The 21,212-nt window shown below is 38.3% G+C and overlaps 1 protein-coding gene across 2 annotated transcripts; it reads left to right on the top strand.

The window, feature by feature from the left end:
• The first annotated feature begins 2,802 nt into the window (after positions 1 to 2,802).
• On the top strand, positions 2,803 to 21,169 carry LOC142521428 (uncharacterized). Of its 2 annotated transcripts, none has more exons than XM_075624631.1 (2): positions 2,803 to 4,884; positions 20,895 to 21,169. In XM_075624631.1, the coding sequence occupies exons 1-2, from the start codon at positions 4,305 to 4,307 to the stop codon at positions 20,948 to 20,950; spliced, it is 636 nt and encodes a 211-aa protein (XP_075480746.1). In that variant the 5' UTR covers positions 2,803 to 4,304; the 3' UTR covers positions 20,951 to 21,169. The 2 variants fall into 2 exon arrangements, with proteins under 2 accessions (XP_075480746.1, XP_075480745.1); XM_075624630.1 differs by having other exon boundaries at positions 20,892 to 21,169.
• The last annotated feature ends 43 nt before the right edge of the window (positions 21,170 to 21,212 follow it).

The following is a 21,212-nucleotide window of genomic DNA, read 5'->3' as shown; positions in this document are numbered from 1 at the left end:
ATCACCCTTAATTTAAATAATTAAAAACGAATAACCAATAAAAATTTTCTATTTTTCAGCCCTCGGCCTCCGTTCCTCGATCGCAACTCGAATAACCTTTTAAAATACATTTTAATGCAATTATGTATAAAGATATATTTTAAACATGTAAATATGCACAACATTTTTAATTTATGCAATTAAAACATTCAATTGAAATACAAAAGAATTTAATAATTCGTGCATGTGGTTCGCGTGGACTTTTAAATTTTCGGGGCATTACAATCTTCCCCCCTTATATTGAATTTCGTCCTCGAAATTCGCTTAACCTTAATAACCCAAAAACAATATAGTCTAATTCCACCACAAAGCCAACATGCTTTGAAATCAAATAATTTCTTATTTCATAATGTATCACGTATAAAAATTCAAAAGCATATAAATCATATACCCAAAAAGCTAGTAAACATGTAACTAAACATATTATTCATGTCATCGTGCGGATAACATCATATTAAACCATAAAAAGCATGTAAACTTACAAGTTTGAGGCTTGACGACTGAGCTTCCCGGCACTGATGGTGGCACAACCCTTTACAGAACCATTGCACTGATACCAACTGCAACGTCCTAGATTCGACGACTGTCCTCACTGTATCAAGACGGGTCTTTCCAGCGTGCTTATGTCCTCACTCACACACACCCTGGGAAACTTCCCAGGAGGTCACCCATCCCAAAATTGCCCCAAGTCAAGCACGCTTAACTTTGGAGTTCTTATGTGATGAGCTACCGAAAAGAAGATGCACCTTCGTGATATGAGTAGTACAAATCAAATTTTTTAAGCCCTCTTCAACTGTACAGTCCATTACATTGAACAGTCTCAGAATCCCTCTCCTTTCGGTGTAAGAACGGTTCATTCATGTTACCTCCACCTAGAAGCCTGCCAGGAGCCGCTCATTGTCCGTGCCACCTCATGGCACCGGCGATTACCCCCGCCCTCTTCGGCCCCGGGCCTCACAGAATAGGAATCATGTATGGTGTTTCTGATACAGTAGACATCGTATATTTGAAGTCAGAATGAGGAACAGATTGTTTATGTAATTGTTATGATTTTTGGAATGGATTAATTGAGATTCGATATCAGATTTGTATTGTTATTGAAATTATGAGTTGCACCGATATTGATTATGAGTTCTGGTATTATATCTGTGGTGTTGAAATTGACGGGGTTATCGAGACTGTATTGTTATGCCGTCGAAACATCCGTAAATTGATATTGATCAGATTCGGTATTGGTTGAGATTGTATTGTGGTATCATATGTCGATTGGCATTGATCAGATTATGTTTTGATTGAGTATTAATCAAAACAGGTTTTGAACTGAGTTATATACTGATATTGTTTCTATCCGATGGTCATTATCAGATTTGGTATGGACAGAGTTGAGTTCGGGACTTCGTCTTCGTCAGACCGAGAAGATAAAGGTATAAATTAATGTTGAGTTGGGATTGCACAACTCGAGTGAGGTTTGACTCGAGTTTCCCTAAATCACATACTTTATTTTATTGCATTGTTATTTGCAATTAAATACGATTGATATCTCTGGTCTACGGATGTATAGACAATGTATGTCTTGAGTCATAGGCGAATGTGCCTAGTCGTAGACATTTGATCTTGTGACCGAAGGACCGGATAGTGAGGACTCATCACTGGCCCATTGCACTTTGTTGCTGGATAGGATATTGGCGATATGGCCATAGTCCATGACGGTTAGGTCAGGACACTAGACGTTTGGCTATATCGGAGTGGATAGAACTGGAGTCTTTTCTATTACTGGTGTTCGATATGGAAAGAGCCAAAGTCTGTGAATAAGAACATACCACCACCCCGATCGGGAGTGTAGGTGGGTGTATGTTCTTATTCCGAACGGGATCCCTAGATTAGGACTGAGTCGAGTCTGAGTCTGAGAATCACGGAGAGTGATTCATTGCTTGATATTGAATTATGTTCCTGATGATGGTACATGTTTAGAATATGATTTATTCTTGATATTGATTCATGTTTAGGATTATAATACATGTGATAAATATTTGATTCATGTTTCTGATTTTGATACATGTTAGGAATATCTGTTATATGCTTTTATATTGTTTTTATGATTGCATGTATACATGATTTATACTGAGAATGTAATTCTCACCGGAGTTATCCGGCTGTTGTCTTGTTTGTATGTGTGCATGACAGCAGGTGGGACAGGATAAGGGTCAAGAAGAGAACGAGGCTGGACTAGATAGCGTGGAGATCCGGGCTCAGAAATGGACTAGGATTCAGTACTTGATCTATAGTAATTGAAATCTAGTTTAATAGGAATGTATTAAGTACTAGACTTGTACTTTGACTTTAATATGTAAATTAGATTGATTTACATTACGTTTCCGCTGTGTATTTAAAAAAAAAAATTATATCCCACATTACCTAATTGTTTCATTTGATATTAGAAACGATTAAGGAAATGGTTAGCGTCCGGGTCCCCACAGAAAATTTCAGATTCGATATGCTTCAATTTTCGAAATTTCAAGTTGTCCGGTATTGAGAGATTTAAGTTAAATAATTCATTATATTTGACTTTGTGATGAGTTTTAGAAATATTAAAGCCTAAATTATGGATTTTAGAAATTTATGCTAAATTAGTGAATATTGGAAAAATAAATGGAACTAGATATGGAATGTATTATTTGCCACAGGATCGGATTTTGCGAGAAATATTTAAGATATTTTGTGGTAAATTAAGGATTCAGTTGAGGTACGTATGAACTGTTTTATTATGACGTCTATAGTGATATGGAATGACGTTAAGTACTTTGTAATGAGTTGTGGCGTGTTTTATGTGCTTCTGTGAATACGTGATTTCGTTCATGTATTTATTTGAGTTGATACATAGCATTTCGAACCTTGACTCCGTTGATTGCTAGCATTACTGATCTGTTGAGCTGTTGCGTCATCTATGGAGCGAGTGATAGGATTAGATCACTCCTGAAATCTCATCGATGGAATGAGTGAAAGGATTAGCACACTCCTGATGACTGCTCGAGGACTGACCAGGTCGCTACCGGGCCCTCGATGCTACGTGCATGGATGAGCGGCGGCATGATATTACGTTGCTGCATTCCTGGCACGGGTGGCCACTGTTCTTGTTGCTGATGCGTTTTATTGGACTCCGTTTTGGTATCCGTTATTTCATTGTTACCGACACGCATTTCATTGCATTTTATTTGATTTTATTTCACGTCAGTTATAATTGTCATAATTTTACTTGTTCGTCGTACTGGGGCCTGACCCTCTTTTCTGTTTATGCTGTGGTTGTTTTTGATGCCATAGCAGATTATCCAGGAGGATTTGACGCGTCTGGTGGAGCGTCAGGTAGCGGTGCCCAGTAGTTGGATTGTTGTTGCGAGTTCCCAGATATTATATCATTGAGTCATACTTTTGCCAGGGAATGCCCTGTGTAGCTGTACTGTTATTTTATGATGTTTTGGATTACTAGTTGTCTGATTGAGCCTTGTCGGCTATGTATGCATTAGTCCTGGCCAGTGCGGCTATAGGTTTGTGAATTGCTGTTATGACTTTCTTTCGAGTATATAAATGCTGTTTGTGTTTCTTGGAAATTTTTGGGATGTCCTACTTACGGGGAGGTCATGCCGAAATTTCTATTGGCCCAAAAGGAAAATTTTTAATCGCTTTTGCTGTTTACATTAACGAATCCTGGTTGTTTGGTCATTAAACGTTAATCAGGAGCACGGGCCCCCATAGTTGGTATCAGAGCGTAACTGGGATATGCTCGAATTAGAGTCTAGAGCACTTGAGTCTAGACACAAATAAAATGATTGCGTATTTGTTTGACTATTTGCTCTTGTTTGAACTATGCGCTATGATTTATTTGAATTAGCCTGAGTTAGCACTGTTGATTAGTTTTTGAACTTAGTTTAATAACTAGCTACGAGACTAAGTTTCAGCTTTCCTTTGGTTCTTTTGTGCTTATTAAGTTATTTTGCCTTGGTCTTAAATCCTTGTGTCTTATAGAATGGCACCTGGAGGAAGAGGAAAAAAGGGAAAAGAAGTTGTCATGGAGTCAGAAGCCCAGAATGTCCGAGGACTTGAAGATATTGTCAGGGGTAGACGTGGTCGTCCTGCAGCCCAGGTTGCTAGAAACGTGGAGGAAGAAGTGAATCAAGAAGTCAAGCAGTTGACTCAGAAAGTTGGTGGGATGCAATTAATAATTTCTCAATTTCAAGAATTACGTCCTCCCAACTTCTTTGGCACTGAAAATGGCGAAGAAGATAGAGGCTAGTCTGCTCAGAGGAGAATCACGGCCAGTTCCAGTTCCAGCTTCTACTTCTCAAGGATCTGGAAGTCATATGCCGATGCCAGCGGGTTTAACTCCTTATCAGCTTCAACAGTCATCCCAGCAACCGAAGCAACAACGATTCAGGGCAAGAGGAAAACAATTTAAGAAGAAATCTCAATCCAGCTCCTCCAGTTCAGGCAGTACTCGAGGGGGCGGTACATCTGGGTCATCGAATATTGTGTACTGTGATCGCTGTGGTGGAAGACATTTTAGTTCACAGTGTATAGGAGTTCAGGGGTCTTGCTATATATGTGGTCAAGTTGGGCATTTTGCTAAAGTGTGCCCCAATGCCCAAAGACAGCAATTTCAGCCACAACAGTCTGGACAGGTTCCCCGAGGACCAGCTTTCAGGCCGTATGCTCCTGCACAGTCATTTCAGCAGTCCGGCTATCCACCACCTAGAGGTCCTCCTCAGCAACACTTTCCAGTGCCGCAGCAGGCTCGAGTACATGCATTGACTCAGGATCAGGCTCAGGATGCACCAGGCGGAGTGATTGCAGGTATTTGCTATGTTTTTGATTATCCTGCGCGTATATTGATAGACACTGGAGCATCTCATTCATTTTTATCTGCTGCATTTGTTGATGAGCATGAGATTACTACTATTCCGTTGTTGGATACTGTGTCTGTGGCTACTCCTGCCGGTGTATACTTGATGTCTCGTGAGATAGTCATAAATTGTGTGATTAGATTTGAGGATAATATTATGATAACTAATCTAATCAAGTTAGCCATGTCTGATTTCGATTGTATCCTCGGTATGGATATATTGACGAATTATCGAGCTACTGTGGACTGTTTCTGTGGGGACCCGGACGCTAATCAGTTCTTAATCGTCATCAGGATCAATTTACTAATCAAGTAATTAGGGTCATGAAATTTTTTCTTTTTTTTAAAACGGAATGTAGTGAAATCAAATTAATATACAACCCAGTATAAAATAAAGTACAAGTCCTGTACCGTCTACAAATCAGTAAAAACTAAGGTTCAACCTCTAATTATCAAGTGCCAAAACCCTATATACATCAAAGTCCGAAGTCTCCACTCTATCACGATCTCTCCTCATCTCCTGGACCCTGATCCTGTCCCACCTGTTGTCATGTACACATACAAACAAGACAACAGCCGGATAACTCCGGTGAGAATAAATCCCAGTATAGACATTGTAAACATGCAATCATATAAAAACATATACAAAAGCATATAACAAATATAATTTACATGCAGCCAATCAAAAAACATGTATGATATCAAAACTGTAAATCAACTAGTCGTATCAGACTTGACTCAAACAACGCGTCGTCTCAGACTCGACTCACTCCTAATCTAGGGATCCCGGTTTTGAATATTGAGAATTATATCGAATCTCAGTCGATAGGAATGACTCAACCCTAAACGGCATCGATATAATTCCTATATCCAGTGTCTGGCGAAACAGCCACAGAATTGACGAATCAGTCACAGATTAAGCAAATCAGCCAATAATTAGACGAATCAGTCAGGGACTAGGCGAATCAGCCGATAGCCAGACGAATCCGCCGGTAACTTGGCGAATCATCCAATGACTAGCGAATCAGCAGTCAATACATGCATACAGTAACTAGGCGAATCAGCCGATGACTAGCGAATCAGTAGTCAATACATGCAATGGCTATAAATCAATAGACTACAAACATCAATCTCATCAATTACAAATATCAATGCAATAAACTAAGTATGTGATTTAGGGAAACTTGAGTCAAACCCCACTCGAGTTGTGCAATCCCAACTCAACATTCGTTTATACCTTTCTTTCTGATACTCTGACTCTGTCGAAGTCTCGAACTCAAAGCCTGTCAATACTCAATCTGACAATACAATATTGAGGGTACGGCATCAATACACCACTCAATCAATACTGGATATAATCAGAATTCAATCAAATTCTGTTTCAATAATATGATGTCATAATTTCAATATATCCAGCACTATAGTATCTGTGGGGACCCGGACGCTAATCATCTTATTAATCGTCATTGGGACTAATTTAATTAATTATAATAAACAGGGTCTAAATTTTTTTTTTTAAATGCGGAACGTAATGGCATACATCTTAACATACACGTCAGTATTAAAAGTACAAATCTTACACTATATACAATCAGTCTCAACTAAGGTTTAACAACTATATAACAAGTGTTTAAACCCTAACTCTAGTCCAAGTCCGTAGTCTCCACTCTAACTCGATCTTTCTTCACCTCTGTGACCCTGAACCTGTCCCACCTGTTGCCATGCACACATACAGACAAGACAACAGCCGGATAACTCCGGTGAGATAAATATCCCAGTATAAACAATGTATCAATGCAATCATATAAAACATATATAAAAGCATAAACAATCATTAAAACATGTATCCAATCTGACTACATGAACCAGTACGAATCTGTATTTAAGTCAATGACTTATTATCTTATCTCAACTTATTTCTAACCTAGGGATCCCGATCTAATTTAGACTTCGGTATGCTGTATCGAGTGTCTACAATAGACGTCGATCTACATCTAAGCTCATCGATACACCGTAAGTCTAGAGTCTACGCGGTTCTGACAAAGACTCGGCGGTTCTGCCCTACCTAGGCTGATCTGCCCTAGACTCAAACATTGGCTCTGCTATAATTCAATAGACTAAACATATCAATCTGATAATCTGCAAATATCAATGCAATAAAATAAAGTATGTGATTTTGGGAAACTCAAGTCAAACCTAACTCGAGTTTTGCAATCCCGAATCAACATTTATTTATACCTTTCTTTCTGTCGCTCTGATACAATCGAAGTCTCGACTCAAAGCCTGTCAATGTTCAATCTGGAAATGACAATATCAATATACTGTATCAATATTCTATTCAAATCAAAACATCCCCGTCTTATCAAATTCTGACGGTACAACAGTACAATCTTGCGATACCGGTGATACCACATCAGTATGTACTAATTCCAATAACTTATAATCAACCACCATATGAATCTGACATCACATCTCAGTCAATTTAACTCTGAAATTCATAACAATTCCATATTCAGTCCGTTTCTTAATTTGACTTCGATTCTACACTGTCTAACATGTCAAGAACAACATATATGACATGTATTCAATTCGAACAATATCATAATTTCAAAACAACATGTCAAAACGTAGTAAAACTTACTTCCAGTTATAGCCTGCGTCGATAGGAACACAGTACCGAATTCGAATTTAAAATCTAACGGACGGATTTTACACAATCGCGATTCTAAGCTTCCAGGAAAATTTTGATAGCGTTTCTCTCGATTTCCCGTTTCTGAAGGATTATAACGTTTGTATATATATATATATATATATATATATGCACATTCATGCAATAAGCCAAGTTGCTTAAACTTTGTAGCACACGTCTCGCGCATATGCGCGACCCCAATCGGCGCATATGCGCGAGACACTCGGTCTCCGCGCGTATCCTGCACATCGCCTCGCGCATATACGCAACTAATCTCCGCGCATATGCGCGAGACTCTCTGGAGTTCCTCGCATAGGCTTCACGCATATGCGCGACATCTTCCGCGCATATGCGCGAGGTCTTCTGCCTGTTTGGCGCATGTGCGCGCATCCGGTCGCGCATGTGCGCCGATGCTACTGTCCTCGCACATCAATTTTCACATGCGATCTCATTTCGTGTCTCGGTTAGCCCTTTCATAATTATCTCGATTAAAATCAATAATCGTAATTTAACACGGTATAAAATCTTGGGCATTACATTTCTCTCCCTCTAAGATATGATTTCGTCCTCGAAATCACAGACAATCAAATCAGATAAGGAAGGAATGTATAATAGAGGTTAATTCAGAAAATTCATTCTGATAAAATTACTTGCAAATACTGGCTATACAACATCCGTATATACCAATCAACAGCTCATACCAAATCAATATCATCAGCTGTTATCAAATTCAATCTCAAATGTCACCGTAATATCATTCCCATTCAGCGGAAAATTTGCAGTACTCACTGTACAATGTCTTATCTATGACTATTTCAATACTCGTTTGATAGCTATCATCATACAGTAATTCATAAAGTGACTAGACATCAGGTCACTAGTGCTAAAATCCAGCACTACAGTTCCTGGATATCCTCCAGTATCTAGATAGTTCACTCCAACTATCCGTCAATCTATAAACCATAGATAAAATCATGCTATACATTCTGCCAAAAGCACAAAATCAAGCAAAATCACAATCTGATATACTCTACTTCGGCATTCTAGTTATTCTGACCACTTTTCTGACATCGATCTGTGCCATTTGGTCATGTTTGTACGTTATCTGGTACAAACTAATAAATAGAGATTGAACAATCTGTCAATCACAATCATATTACATCACAATTTGGAAAGTATTACAGTAATCTCATTACGAAATTCATCGAAATATACTTCCCATGTCTAGTCAGAAGTATACAAATTCTGTAATAACTCTTCTGATTTCTATCTTTCTGTCTTCATTTATTGGCAATTCAGACATTTCAGTACAAGTTCTGCCAACATTTCAGTACCAATTCTGTCACAACTGATTTAATCTGTCTATATCAAAATTATCTGTTCGAATTATCATATACTTTCTGTTACCTGAACGACTACTGAATCCATTTCTGTGCGCTTCTGACACTATCTGTCAATTTCAGATTCGAACTATTTGGTATAAACAATCAGTTAATAGTATAAATTAAAGAAAAATACCTACCTGGTATTCGGTTCTGATTATCGATATCAAATTCTGTTGTACAATTCTGAAACATTTGATATTACAAGATAATCATTTTCATATAGTAAAAATCGCATATCTGTCACCCTGATCGATGCTCTGTTCTGATTATCGAAATTAAGTTCTGGACATTCTAGTTAAATCTCTGAACTGCCGTAATTCTTGAATTCAGTTCTGATTCGGTTTGAATAATCTGTATCAAACACTGACTCAAAATAACGGTACTATCAAATCAGATTCCCAATATCAATAGTCTATACTGATCTAGTGAGTTCAGTAACTCATAAAATTGCAATTTCTGGCAATACTGTCAATTCTGACTAATCCATCACGTCTTCATGTCGTGCTGATCAACTGCTATATATCATCTGTAAATATAATATGCCCCCAAACAATATAAGCTATCTCAAATACTGTTTTAGAACAATAACAATACTCAAGCAGATACAAAATAACAATCGTATACGATAATCTATCAATTCAGACCAAAAATAAATTTCTAACATTTCTGACATTTCTGAAATTTCTGATCTTTCTGATATCGGTATCATTCTCAGCCACTGATCATAATCTCAACTGTGTCAAATTCAATCAGTATACTAACTTCAGATATCATATACTCGGAATACAATATGTTTCAAACAGGATTCATATCTGAAAATTTTTGTATACAATAATCATAGTTCTCAGAGTATTCAATACAATCTTTAGATACTCGATTCAATCAATCAGATGCTGCAAATATATCAAAACATCATAGATACAACGAGCATAAAATCATCAGAATATCTCTGAACCTACTGTAATATGCCAAAGAGAAACACTAAATCAGATGTAACTCCTGATCGGTACTCTTCTACTGATCTTTCAATTCTTTCAATTCATTCAGTGTCATTCTGGACATTCAATATCATTCTGTACTGAATTCTAAAACAATAAACAGTACCTGGTCTCAATTCAATTCTGAAATCTATCTTGCTGATATAAAGCAAATCTGAAATCTTATCTGGGCAAACATCAGCCAACTCGTACATCATTGGCAAATCTGCCAATGCTAGACTCGATTTCAGTATGGCTACTGAATACATAAGGATGCTATCTGCTCCTTTCTGTAACAATCGAGTCCCTAGACAACACAAATATCAAAGGAATTCTGAGTCTAGAATCCTTACCGTGAAATCTCTACTCATCAGCCATATCTGGTTTGAATCTTATATTCTCCTAGAAGGAATCTATAATAGTTCTGTACTTGTTCAGCATATTAATGTCAATAATGCAATCAAATCAGAAAACACAATTACATCATAATTTAACTCGATCTCATTCTCATCTTACTGTAGTATACAATATATCACAGAAATCTCTTATATCAATCTTTCTTTCCCAGAAGGTACAAAAATTAATACAACAGCAATACAGACCCAACAGGTACCGTATATATCAATGCAACTCAGTCAAAGACAATCGTAAGAAATGCATTAATATATATCAATACATATGCAATATAATCATAAAAGAACAGTACCTGCCACTATATCATCAAGTGCCTCTTGGGTCTGTTCCTCGGTCACTACCACCAGATGGTCCAGCTCCCTGAAATCTGCGGGAATCTCTCTGGGGACAAACTCTAGCAAAGTGTCCCGGCTGTCGGCAGATACGACAACTACCAGTAACTCCCTGGCATTGTTCTGTGGGATGTCTTCCTCCACAAGTTCTGCAATACACTCCAGTATAACTTGGGCTGGAACCACTGGAGCTAGTTGAACAGCTCAGTCCGCTCCTTAACTTCTTGAATGGTTTCTTTCGAGCTTTCAGCAAATCTTGCTTTCCACTCGTGCTGCCGCGATCAAATCGGAGAGGGGATTGCTGTGTCTGGGGTTGCATCGCACACACCCTTTTTAGTTGTCTAATCAGACTCGCCTCCGCTCTCTTCGCTTTACTCAAGGCATCAGCAAAATGATAAGGTCGCTGCATATTCATCAATGCAACAATCTCCGAGTTCAATCCTCTGATGAACTGATCCGCTACAGCTTCATCATTTTCAATTACATTAGGAGCAAAATGCAGTAAAGTAGAGAATTTCGCAACATATTCTTCAATATTCAGTTGGCCTTGTCTCAAATTCTCAAACTCTGCTTTCTTGTCCTCCCGGTACGAAACTCAGAAAAATCTTCGATAAAATTCAGTTCTGAATATTTCCCACGAAATCACTGTACCTCTCTGTTCTAGCATTCTTTTACTTGTAATCCACCAACTCCTGGCAGTCTCTCGTAACTGGTGGAATATCAGTTTAATTTTCTGCTCATCTGAATAATCAAATAAATCAAACAGTATTTCTATGTCATCAAACCAGTTCTCACAATCTTCAGACGTCTCGGTACCACTCAGGATCGGCGGCTGAAATAACTGAAACTCTTTCAACTGTATTTCCATCTGAGTCTCTGATGTATCTATATGTTCAACTGACGTACTGCCCCGTTCTGGAATTCTTCTAGGAGGTATATCTGCTTATCAAAACATTAGTACCCAAATACTACAAATCTGTTCCAATCTTTCTCTGATCATCTTACTGCTGATCAAGAATCGGTGCTGATCCATTCTCAATAAAACATATTACTATATCAAATCAGATAAGCAAGTAACATGTATTAAAGTAGTAAGACATGCTAGAATTCAAAAGCAGGAAAGAAAACCTCAATCTACCCCGCTCACTAGCCTCTTCTATCTCAATCTAAAGGATCTATCGCTCCGATACCACCTGTTGTGGGGACTCGGACGCTAATCATCTTATTAATCGTCAGTGGGACTAATTTAATTAATTATAATAAACAGGGTCTAATTTTTTTTTTAAATGCGGAACGTAATGGCATACATCTTAACATACACGTCAGTATTAAAAGTACAAATCTTGCACTATATACAATCAGTCTCAACTAAGGTTTAACAACTATATAACAAGTGTTTAAACCCTAACTCTAGTCCAAGTCCGTAGTCTCCACTCTAACTCGATCTTTCTTCACCTCTGTGACCCTGAACCTGTCCCACCTGTTGCCATGCACACATACAGACAAGACAACAGCCGGATAACTCCGGTGAGATATAAATATCCCAGTATAAACAATGTATCAATGCAATCATATAAAACATATATAAAAGCATAAACAATCATTAAAACATGTATCCAATCTGACTACATGAACCAATACGAATCTGTATTTAAGTCAATGACTTATTATCTTATCTCAACTTATTTCTAACCTAGGGATCCCGATCTAATTTAGACTTTGGTATGCTGTATCGAGTGTCTACAATAGACGTCGATCTACATCTAAGCTCATCGATACACCGTAAGTCTAGAGTCTACGCGGTTCTGACAAAGACTCGGCGGTTCTGCCCTAGCTAGGCTGATCTGCCCTAGACTCAAACTCTAGCTCTGCTATAATTCAATAGACTAAACATATAATCTGCAAATATCAATGCAATAAAATAAAGTATGTGATTTTGGGAAACTCAAGTCAAACCTAACTCGAGTTGTGCAATCCCGAATCAACATTTATTTATACCTTTCTTTCTGTCGCTCTGATAAAATCGAAGTCTCGACTCAAAGACTGTCAATGTTCAATCTGGCAATGACAATATCAATATACTGTATCAATATTCTATTCAAATCAAAACATCCCCGTCTTATCAAATTCTGACGGTACAATAGTACAATCTTGCGATACCGGTGATACCACATCAGTATGTAGTAATTCCAATAACTTATAATCAACCACCATACGAATCTGACATCACATCTCAGTCAATTTAACTCTGAAATTCATAACAATTCCATATTCAGTCCGTTTCTTAATCTGACTTCGATACTACACTGTCTAACATGTCAAGAACAACATATATGACATGTATTCAATTCCAACAATATCATAATTTCAAAACATGTCAAAACGTAGTAAAACTTACTTCCAGTTATAGCCTGCGTCGATAGGAACACAGTACCGAATTCGAATTTAAAATCTAACGGACGGATTTTACACAATCGCGATTCTAAGCTTCCAGGAAAATTTTGATAGCGTTTCTCTCGATTTCCCGTTTCTGAAGGATTATAACGTTTGTGTGTATATATATATATATATGCACATTCATGCAATAAGGCAAGTGGCTTAAACTTTGTAGCACAGGTCTCGCGCATATGCGCGACCCCAATCGGCGCATATGCACTAGACACTCGGTCTCCGCGCGTATCCTGCACATCGCCTCGCGCATATGGGCGACTCATCTCCGCGCATATGCGCGAGACTCTCTGGAGTTCCTCGCATAGGCTTCGCGCAAATGCGCGACATCTTCCGCGCATATGCGCGAGGTCTTCTGCCTGTTTGGCGCATGTGCGCGCATCCGGTCGCGCATGTACGCCGATGCTACTGTCCTCGCACATCAATTTTCACACGCGATCTCATTTCGTGTCTCGGTTAGCGCTTTCATAATTATCTCTATTAAAATCAATAATCATAATTTAACACGGTATAAAATCTCGGGCATTACCATATCAGTCAGATATCAATTCCAACACCTCATAATCGATAACAATTCAATTCTGATATCAAATCGACTCCAAAAATACTCCGAAAATCATAACAATTTCATATGATATCTGTTCTCCAGTCCGGTTTCGATTATACGATGTTTAACATGACAAGAACATCATATATGAATCATATCAGATTTTGACAATACCATAATTTCAAATCATATCAAAACGTAGAAAAACTTACGTCCAGTTGTAGCCTACGTCGATAGGAACTCAATACCGAAGTCGGATTCAAAATCGGACGGGCGGATTTCTCACAAAAGGCGTAAGGATTTTTAATACAATCACAGAACCCTTTCTCTTTCCTCGAGCTTCTCCCTTGATTTCTTCTGAGAATTACGTGACTATATGTATATATATATATCCCAAGTGCATGTAAAGATATGTGTCCCATTCTCCATGATTTTCAGTCGGCGCTCGGGCGGTTATAAACTACCGCTCGGGCGCCGAACACTCTGCCTGGTACTCGGCTTGTTATCCATTGGCGCTCGGGCGGTAATTTTCTACCGCTCGGGCGCCACAGGTTCTGTCCGAATGGTATTCTTATTGAACCCTGGCGCTCGGGCGATCATTTCCTACCGCTCGGGCGCCAACAGTTCTGTCCAAACATTGTACTTTTCATATGTTTTGCCCAGTCTGGTCTCGGAATGGCCCGGCTATAATCACCTCAGTTCATAATCAATAAATCATCTCAGATTACAATAGTCAAATTCTCGGGCTTTACAGTTTCCATGGAATTGTCAGATTTAGACCGTATTATGGCAGCAAATGGAACTTTTACGGTTATGATTCACAGTCTCGCATTCCGTTAGTATCAGCAATGGAAATGTTCAGATTGTTGTCAATTGGTAATGAAGGATTTATGATTTATGCTCTTGATGCAACACAAGAAGAACGATTGAAAGTTTCTGATATTCCTATTGTTAAAGATTTTCCTGATGTATTTCCTGATGAGATTCCGGGTTTTCCGCCTCAAAGGGAAATAGATCTTAGCATTGAATTGATGCCAGGGACAAATCCTATTTCTAGAGCACCATATCGTTTAGCTCCGACAAAGTTGAAAGAACTCAAAGAACAGCTTCAGTATTTACTGGAGAAAGGCAATATCAGACCAAGTATGTCGCCCTGGGGAGCTCCAGTATTGTTTGTAAAGAAGAAAGACGGAACGATGAGAATGTGCGTCGATTATCGGCAGCTGAACCGGGCTACTGTGAAGAATAAGTATCCTTTGCCGCGTATTGACGACTTGTTTGATCAGTTGCAGGGTACTTCTATGTATTTCAAGATTGATCTTCGTTCCGGCTATCATCAGCTCAGAGTCCGAGAGGAAGATGTTCCTAAGACAGCGTTTCGGACACGTTATGGACACTATGAATTCCTAGTTGTGCCGTTTGGTTTGACTAATGCTCCAGCGGTGTTTATGGATTTAATGAATCGTGTATTCCGGGAATTCATAGATAAATTCGTTATTGTTTTTATTGATGACATCTTGATTTATTCCAAGTCAAAGAAAGAGCACGAAAAACATTTGGAATTAGTTCTCCAAACACTCAGAAGCGCAATTGTATGCCAAATTTTCTAAGTGTGAGTTCTGGTTGGATAGAATTTTATTTTTAGGCCATGTTATATCTGCACAAGGAGTATCTGTTGATCCTGGTAAAGTTGAAGCTGTTATCAATTGGCCTAAACCAACAAATGTATCTGAAATTCGAAGCTTTTTGGGATTAGCTGGGTATTATAGGCGTTTTATTGAGGGATTTTCTAAAATAGCTAGGCCTATGACCCAGTTAAAGCAGAAAGATCGACGTTTTGTGTGAACTGCAGAATGTGAGTCTAGTTTCCGGACTTTGAAAGAAAAGTTGACCACAGCTCCAGTGCTAGCCTTGCCTTCAGGCTCAGGTGGATTGGTTGTCTGTACAGATGCTTCTCTAAATGGACTAGGTTGTGTTTTGATGCAAAATGGGCGAGTGATTGCATATGCATCTCGTCAGTTGAAGCCACATGAGACTCGATATCCAGTTCATGATTTGGAGTTAGCTGCCATTGTGTTTGCATTGAAGATATGGCGTCATTATCTGTACGGAGAACAATTTGTGATTTTTTCTGATCACAAGAGTCTGAAGTATCTTTTCACACAGTCTGACTTGAATATGAGACAGCGTCGATGGTTGGAATTGCTTAAGAACTTTGATTGTGAGATTCAGTACCAGCCAGTGCGAATGAATCAAGTTGCAGATGCTTTGAGCAGAAAGGTTCATCCTAAAATGTTGGCATCTTTGACTATTTCAAAGGTTCATGAGCATTTGGGAACTTCAGGATGGACTTATCAGTCTAAGGTCGACTACTTTATAGTTTCATCCATTCAAGTTGAACACAGATTGTTTCTAAAATCAAAGCAGCACAGAGAACTGATCTGCATGTTCATAGATTGAAAGAATTGACTCAGACAGGTCAATCAGACAAGTTCAGTGTTGCTTCAGATGGATGTCTGCGCTATAATGGTAGACTTGTGGTTCCGAATTTGATAGACTTAAAAGAAGCTATACTTCGAGAAGCTCATTGTAGTCGACACAGTGTTCATCCTGGAATCAGAAAGATGTATCATGTCTTGAAATCTCATTACTGGTGGGAAGGTATGAAGAAAGAGATTTCTGACTTTGTGGCTAGAAGTTTGACGTGTCAACAGGTTAAAGCTGAGAGAATGATACCTGGTGGTATGTTACATAGTCTTGAAGTGCCACAGTGGAATTGGGAGCACATTGCTATGGATTTTGTGACACACCTACCTCGTTCTAATCGTGGTTGTGATGCGATTTGGGTGATTGTGGATAGATTGTCTAAATCAGCCCATTTTATTCCTTATGATCGTACTTGTACTTATAAGAAAATGGCAAAAATGTACATTGATCATGTAGTGAGATTGCCTGGTGTGCCTGTAACCATAGTATCGGATCGTGATCCCAGGTTTGCTTCGAAGTTTTGGGGTAGTTTGCAATCAGCATTGGGTTCAAAGTTGGCAATGAGCACTGCATATCACCCACAGACAGATGGTCAGTCAGAGAGGACCATTCAGAAACTCGAGGATATGTTGCGAGTAGTCGTGATGGATTTTAGTGGTGGTTGGCAGGAATCATTGTCACTTGTTGAATTCTCTTACAATAATAGCTTCCAAGCAACCATCGGAATGGCACCATTTGAAGCCTTGTACGGTAGAAAGTGTAGATCTCCGATATGCTGGGAAGATGTAGGAGAAAGACAGATGTCAATGTCAGAATTTATACAAGAAATGAAAGAGAAGGTTGAAATGATCAGGAAAAGAATGAAAGCAGCTCAGGATCGTCAAGCCAGTTATGCTAATAAAAGGCGTAGGCCTTTAGAATTTCAGGTTGGCGATCAGGTTTCTTGAAAGTATCACCGTTTCGTGGTACTATGAGATTTGGGCGCAAAAGGAAGCTAGCTCCGCGTTATATTGGTCCATATGCGATTGTTGAGAGGATTGGCACGTTGGCTTATCGTTTGGACTTGCCGCCGAGTTTGTCTGCGATACATGATGTGTTTCATGTACCTATGTTACGAAAGTACGAGCCGGATCCTTCTCATGTCTTGAGGACTGATGAGGTAGAGTTGGATAGTTCCCTTAGCTATGTTGAGCATCCAGTGCAAATTCTTGATCGTAAATAAAAGCAACTTAGGAATAAGACGATTCCATTGGTTATGGTGCAGTGGAGTAGAAATGGGAGAGAAGAAGCTACATGGGAATTAGAGGCTAAGATGCGTCAGGAATGACCTCATTTGTTTGAAAATTTAATAAATTATTCCATGTATTCTGATTTTCCTATGTACTATCAGTGGTAAATGTTTGTAAACCACTTTTGTATAAATGTTGTGTGGGGACCCGGACGCTAATCATCTTCTTAATCGTCATTGGGATAATTGGATCAATTTAATTAATCTGAGTCTAAAATTATTTTTTTTTACATGCGGAACGTAATGGAGTCAAACTCATATACATATCAGTATAAAAGTACAAGTCTTGTACAACATACATCAAAATCAAACTAGGGTTCAACTATTATACATCAAGTGCTGAAACCCAAATCTATGTCACAGTCCGTAGTCTCCACTCTATGTCAATCTCTCCTCATCTCCTTGACCCTGATCCTGTCCCACCTGTTGCCATGCACACATACAAACACGACAACATCCGGATAACTCCGGTGAGAAATACATCCCAGTATAAGCAATGTATACATGCAATCATATCAAACATATAAAAGCATGAAACAAATATCAATAACATGTAATGTAATCTGAAAACATGAATCGATATAAAACTGTAACTCAACTAGTGACTCGTCATCTCCGACTCGACTCATCTCTAATTTAGGGATCCCGGTTCTTGGATATTGGCACCTATATCGACTTTCAGCGATAAGAGTAAATCCACTCTTAAGCAACATCGATATAAGTCAATAATCCAGTGCCCTGGCATATCCGCCACAGACTTGGCACATCCGCCTTTCTTATTATGACAATGTGCAATGTGCCCGTGACCACTCGATCACCATTAGGCACCTCTGTCAGTGACTCTTGCTCAATAGCTATCTGCTATACTCTGCTTTTTCTATAAATCAATAGACTCAGCATACAACATTGCAAACATCAATGCAATAAAATAAAGTATGTGATTTTTGGGAAACTTAAGTCCGATCTCACTCAAGTCGATCTCCCGTTTAACACTGTCTTATACCTTTCTTTCGTATTCTCGGTCTGAAAAATTGGAAGTTCTGAATTCAAGACTATCTTTGTTAATCTGAAATGACATATCGAGAATAATAATATCAACATTCCATTCCCAATTCAATACTGAATCTGATCAATTTGAATCTAATTCAAAATAACGGCATAACGGCACAATCCCGATATCCCCTTCAATACAATATCAACAGATATCAATTACAAGTCATAACCCATATCCGCTACAATCTGTAATCAATCAATAATCCAAAGCAGTTCAATTTCAATCGATAAAATCAGAAATTCATAACAATTCCAAAATCAACTTGTTCTTCGATCTGACTTCGATTCTACGATGTCTAGTATTCCCAGAACAGATAATAATGATCAAATAATAATTCCTCCAATATCATAATTTCAAATCATGAAGGAACATAATAAAACTTACATCTCTTTGAAGTCCTTGACGAGAGGATCACAGAACTGTGTTCGGATCGAAGTTCTGATAACCGGATCTTGTAGAATCGAATTCTAGGCTTTGGAAGGAAATCTTGGAGAAATTCTATGGAGCTCTCGGTTCTTCCCGTAAATGGTGAAGGAAATGAAACTTTATTTATATCAAATGCATGACAAGTGTCCCACTCAAGTCATAATAGCACTTTAGCCCCTGAAATCTTCACTATTTGCAATTTGGTCCTCACAACTCTTTTTAATTCAATTTCAATCCTATGGAATTGTAAAATCATGGAATTTGACTCAACATTCCAAAATTCATAAATTAAATAATCTTGGATTAACATGATAAAATCTCGGGCTTTACATGTTGTGTATGCTAGATTTCGAGGACGAAATCTTTTATTAGTATGGGAGAATGTGAGAGCCCAACCCATTTGTAAGCCCAGCCCATTTAGCATTTGCATAGTGTTCTGTTTTTTTTTTAACTAATCATAATAATAAATAAATGATAACAAACAAAACGTGAAGCTCTTTTCATCTCCCTCATCCGTATCTTCTGTTCCCGAAAGTTGCTTATTTTCTTCAACTATTTTCTTCCGCCTTTGACCGCCCATAACTCCACTGTCGGTCAACGATTTTCAAAAGTAAGCATAGTTTTGGAATCCTCTCGATGAGAGCTATTCATTGATACCCTTTTTGCTAGGAAAAATCGTGACTCCCAGAAACCCGTCGGAGACCGCCGCCTATTTTCGCCGGAAAATCTGGAGGAAACATCATATTCTGTTGTTTAAAGCTCGAATTCGAGCCGTAGAACAAGATTCAAAACTTTCAGAGGTATAATTATTATTTTAGGATTTCGAATTTTGGGGATTTTAATTCAATTGAGTTCAAATAATTAATATATATTAGATTATTGATTGTAGGTACTATATCGGAGCCGATTGAAGGTATTAAGCTAATTTTCGAAATTTAATTAGATAATAATTCGAATTTAGCATATTAATTTGGGAATTTATGATTTTTGAAATGTTAAATCGTTATTGGGATGTGTTTATACCATTAGAAATAGAAAATGAAAATTTTGGAAATTCCTAGTAAATATCGAAAATTTCAGATTCGATATGCTTGAATTTTCGAAATTTCAAGTTGTCCGGTATTGAGAGATTTAAGTTAAATAAATCATTATATTTGACTTTGCGATGAGTTTGAGAAATATTAAAGCCTAAATTATGGATTTTAGAAATTTATGCTAAATTAGTGAATATTGGAAAAATAAATGGAACTTGACATGGAATGTATTATTTGCCACATGATCGGATTTTGCGAGAAATATTTAAGATATTTTGTGGTAAATTAAGGATTCAGTTGAGGTACGTATGAACTGTTTTATTATGACGTCTATAGTGATGTGGAATGACGTTAAGTACTTTGTAATGAGTTGTGGCGTGTTTTATGTGCTTCTGTGAATACGTGATTGCATTCATGTATTTATTTGAGTTGATACATAGCATTTCGAGCCTTGACTCCGTTGATTGCTAGCGTTACTGATCTGTTGAGCTATTGCGTCATCTATGGAGCGAGTAATAGGATTAGATCATTCCTGAAATCTCATTGATGGAATGAGTTAAAGGATTAGCACACTCCTGATGACTGCTCGAGGACTGACGGGTCGCTACCGGACCCTCGATGCTACGTGCATGGATGAGCGGCGGCATGATATTACGTTGCTGCATTCCTGGCAAGGGTGGCCACTGTTCCTGTTGCTGATGCGTTTTATTGGACTCCGTTTTGGTATCCGTTATTTCATTGTTACCGACACGCATTGCATTGCATTTTACTTGATTTTATTTCACGTCAGTTATAATTGTCATAATTTTACTGGTTCGTCGTACTGGGGCCTGACCCCTCTTTTCTATTTATGCTGTGGTTGTTTTTGATGCCATAGCAGATTATCCAGGAGGATTTGACGCGTCTGGTGGAGCGTCAGGTTGCGGTGCCCAGTAGTTGCATTGTTGTTGCGAGTTCCCAGATATTATATCATTGAGTCATACTTTTTCCAGGGAATGCCCTATGTAGCTGTACTGTTATTTTATGATGTTTTGGATTACTAGTTGTCTGATTGAGCCTTGTCGGCTATGTATGCATTAGTCCTGGCCAGTGCGGCTATAGGTTTGTGAATTGCTGTTATGACTTTTTTTCGAGTATATAAATGCTGTTTGTGTTTCTTGGAAATTTTTGGGATGTCCTACTTACGGGGAGGTCATGC

This window comes from Primulina tabacum, chromosome 12 (assembly GCF_025594145.1).
Source record: "Primulina tabacum isolate GXHZ01 chromosome 12, ASM2559414v2, whole genome shotgun sequence".
NCBI classification, from domain to species: domain Eukaryota; kingdom Viridiplantae; phylum Streptophyta; class Magnoliopsida; order Lamiales; family Gesneriaceae; genus Primulina; species Primulina tabacum.
Note: the sequence above shows the minus strand (reverse complement) of the source record. Positions and strands in the feature narration are given on the sequence as shown.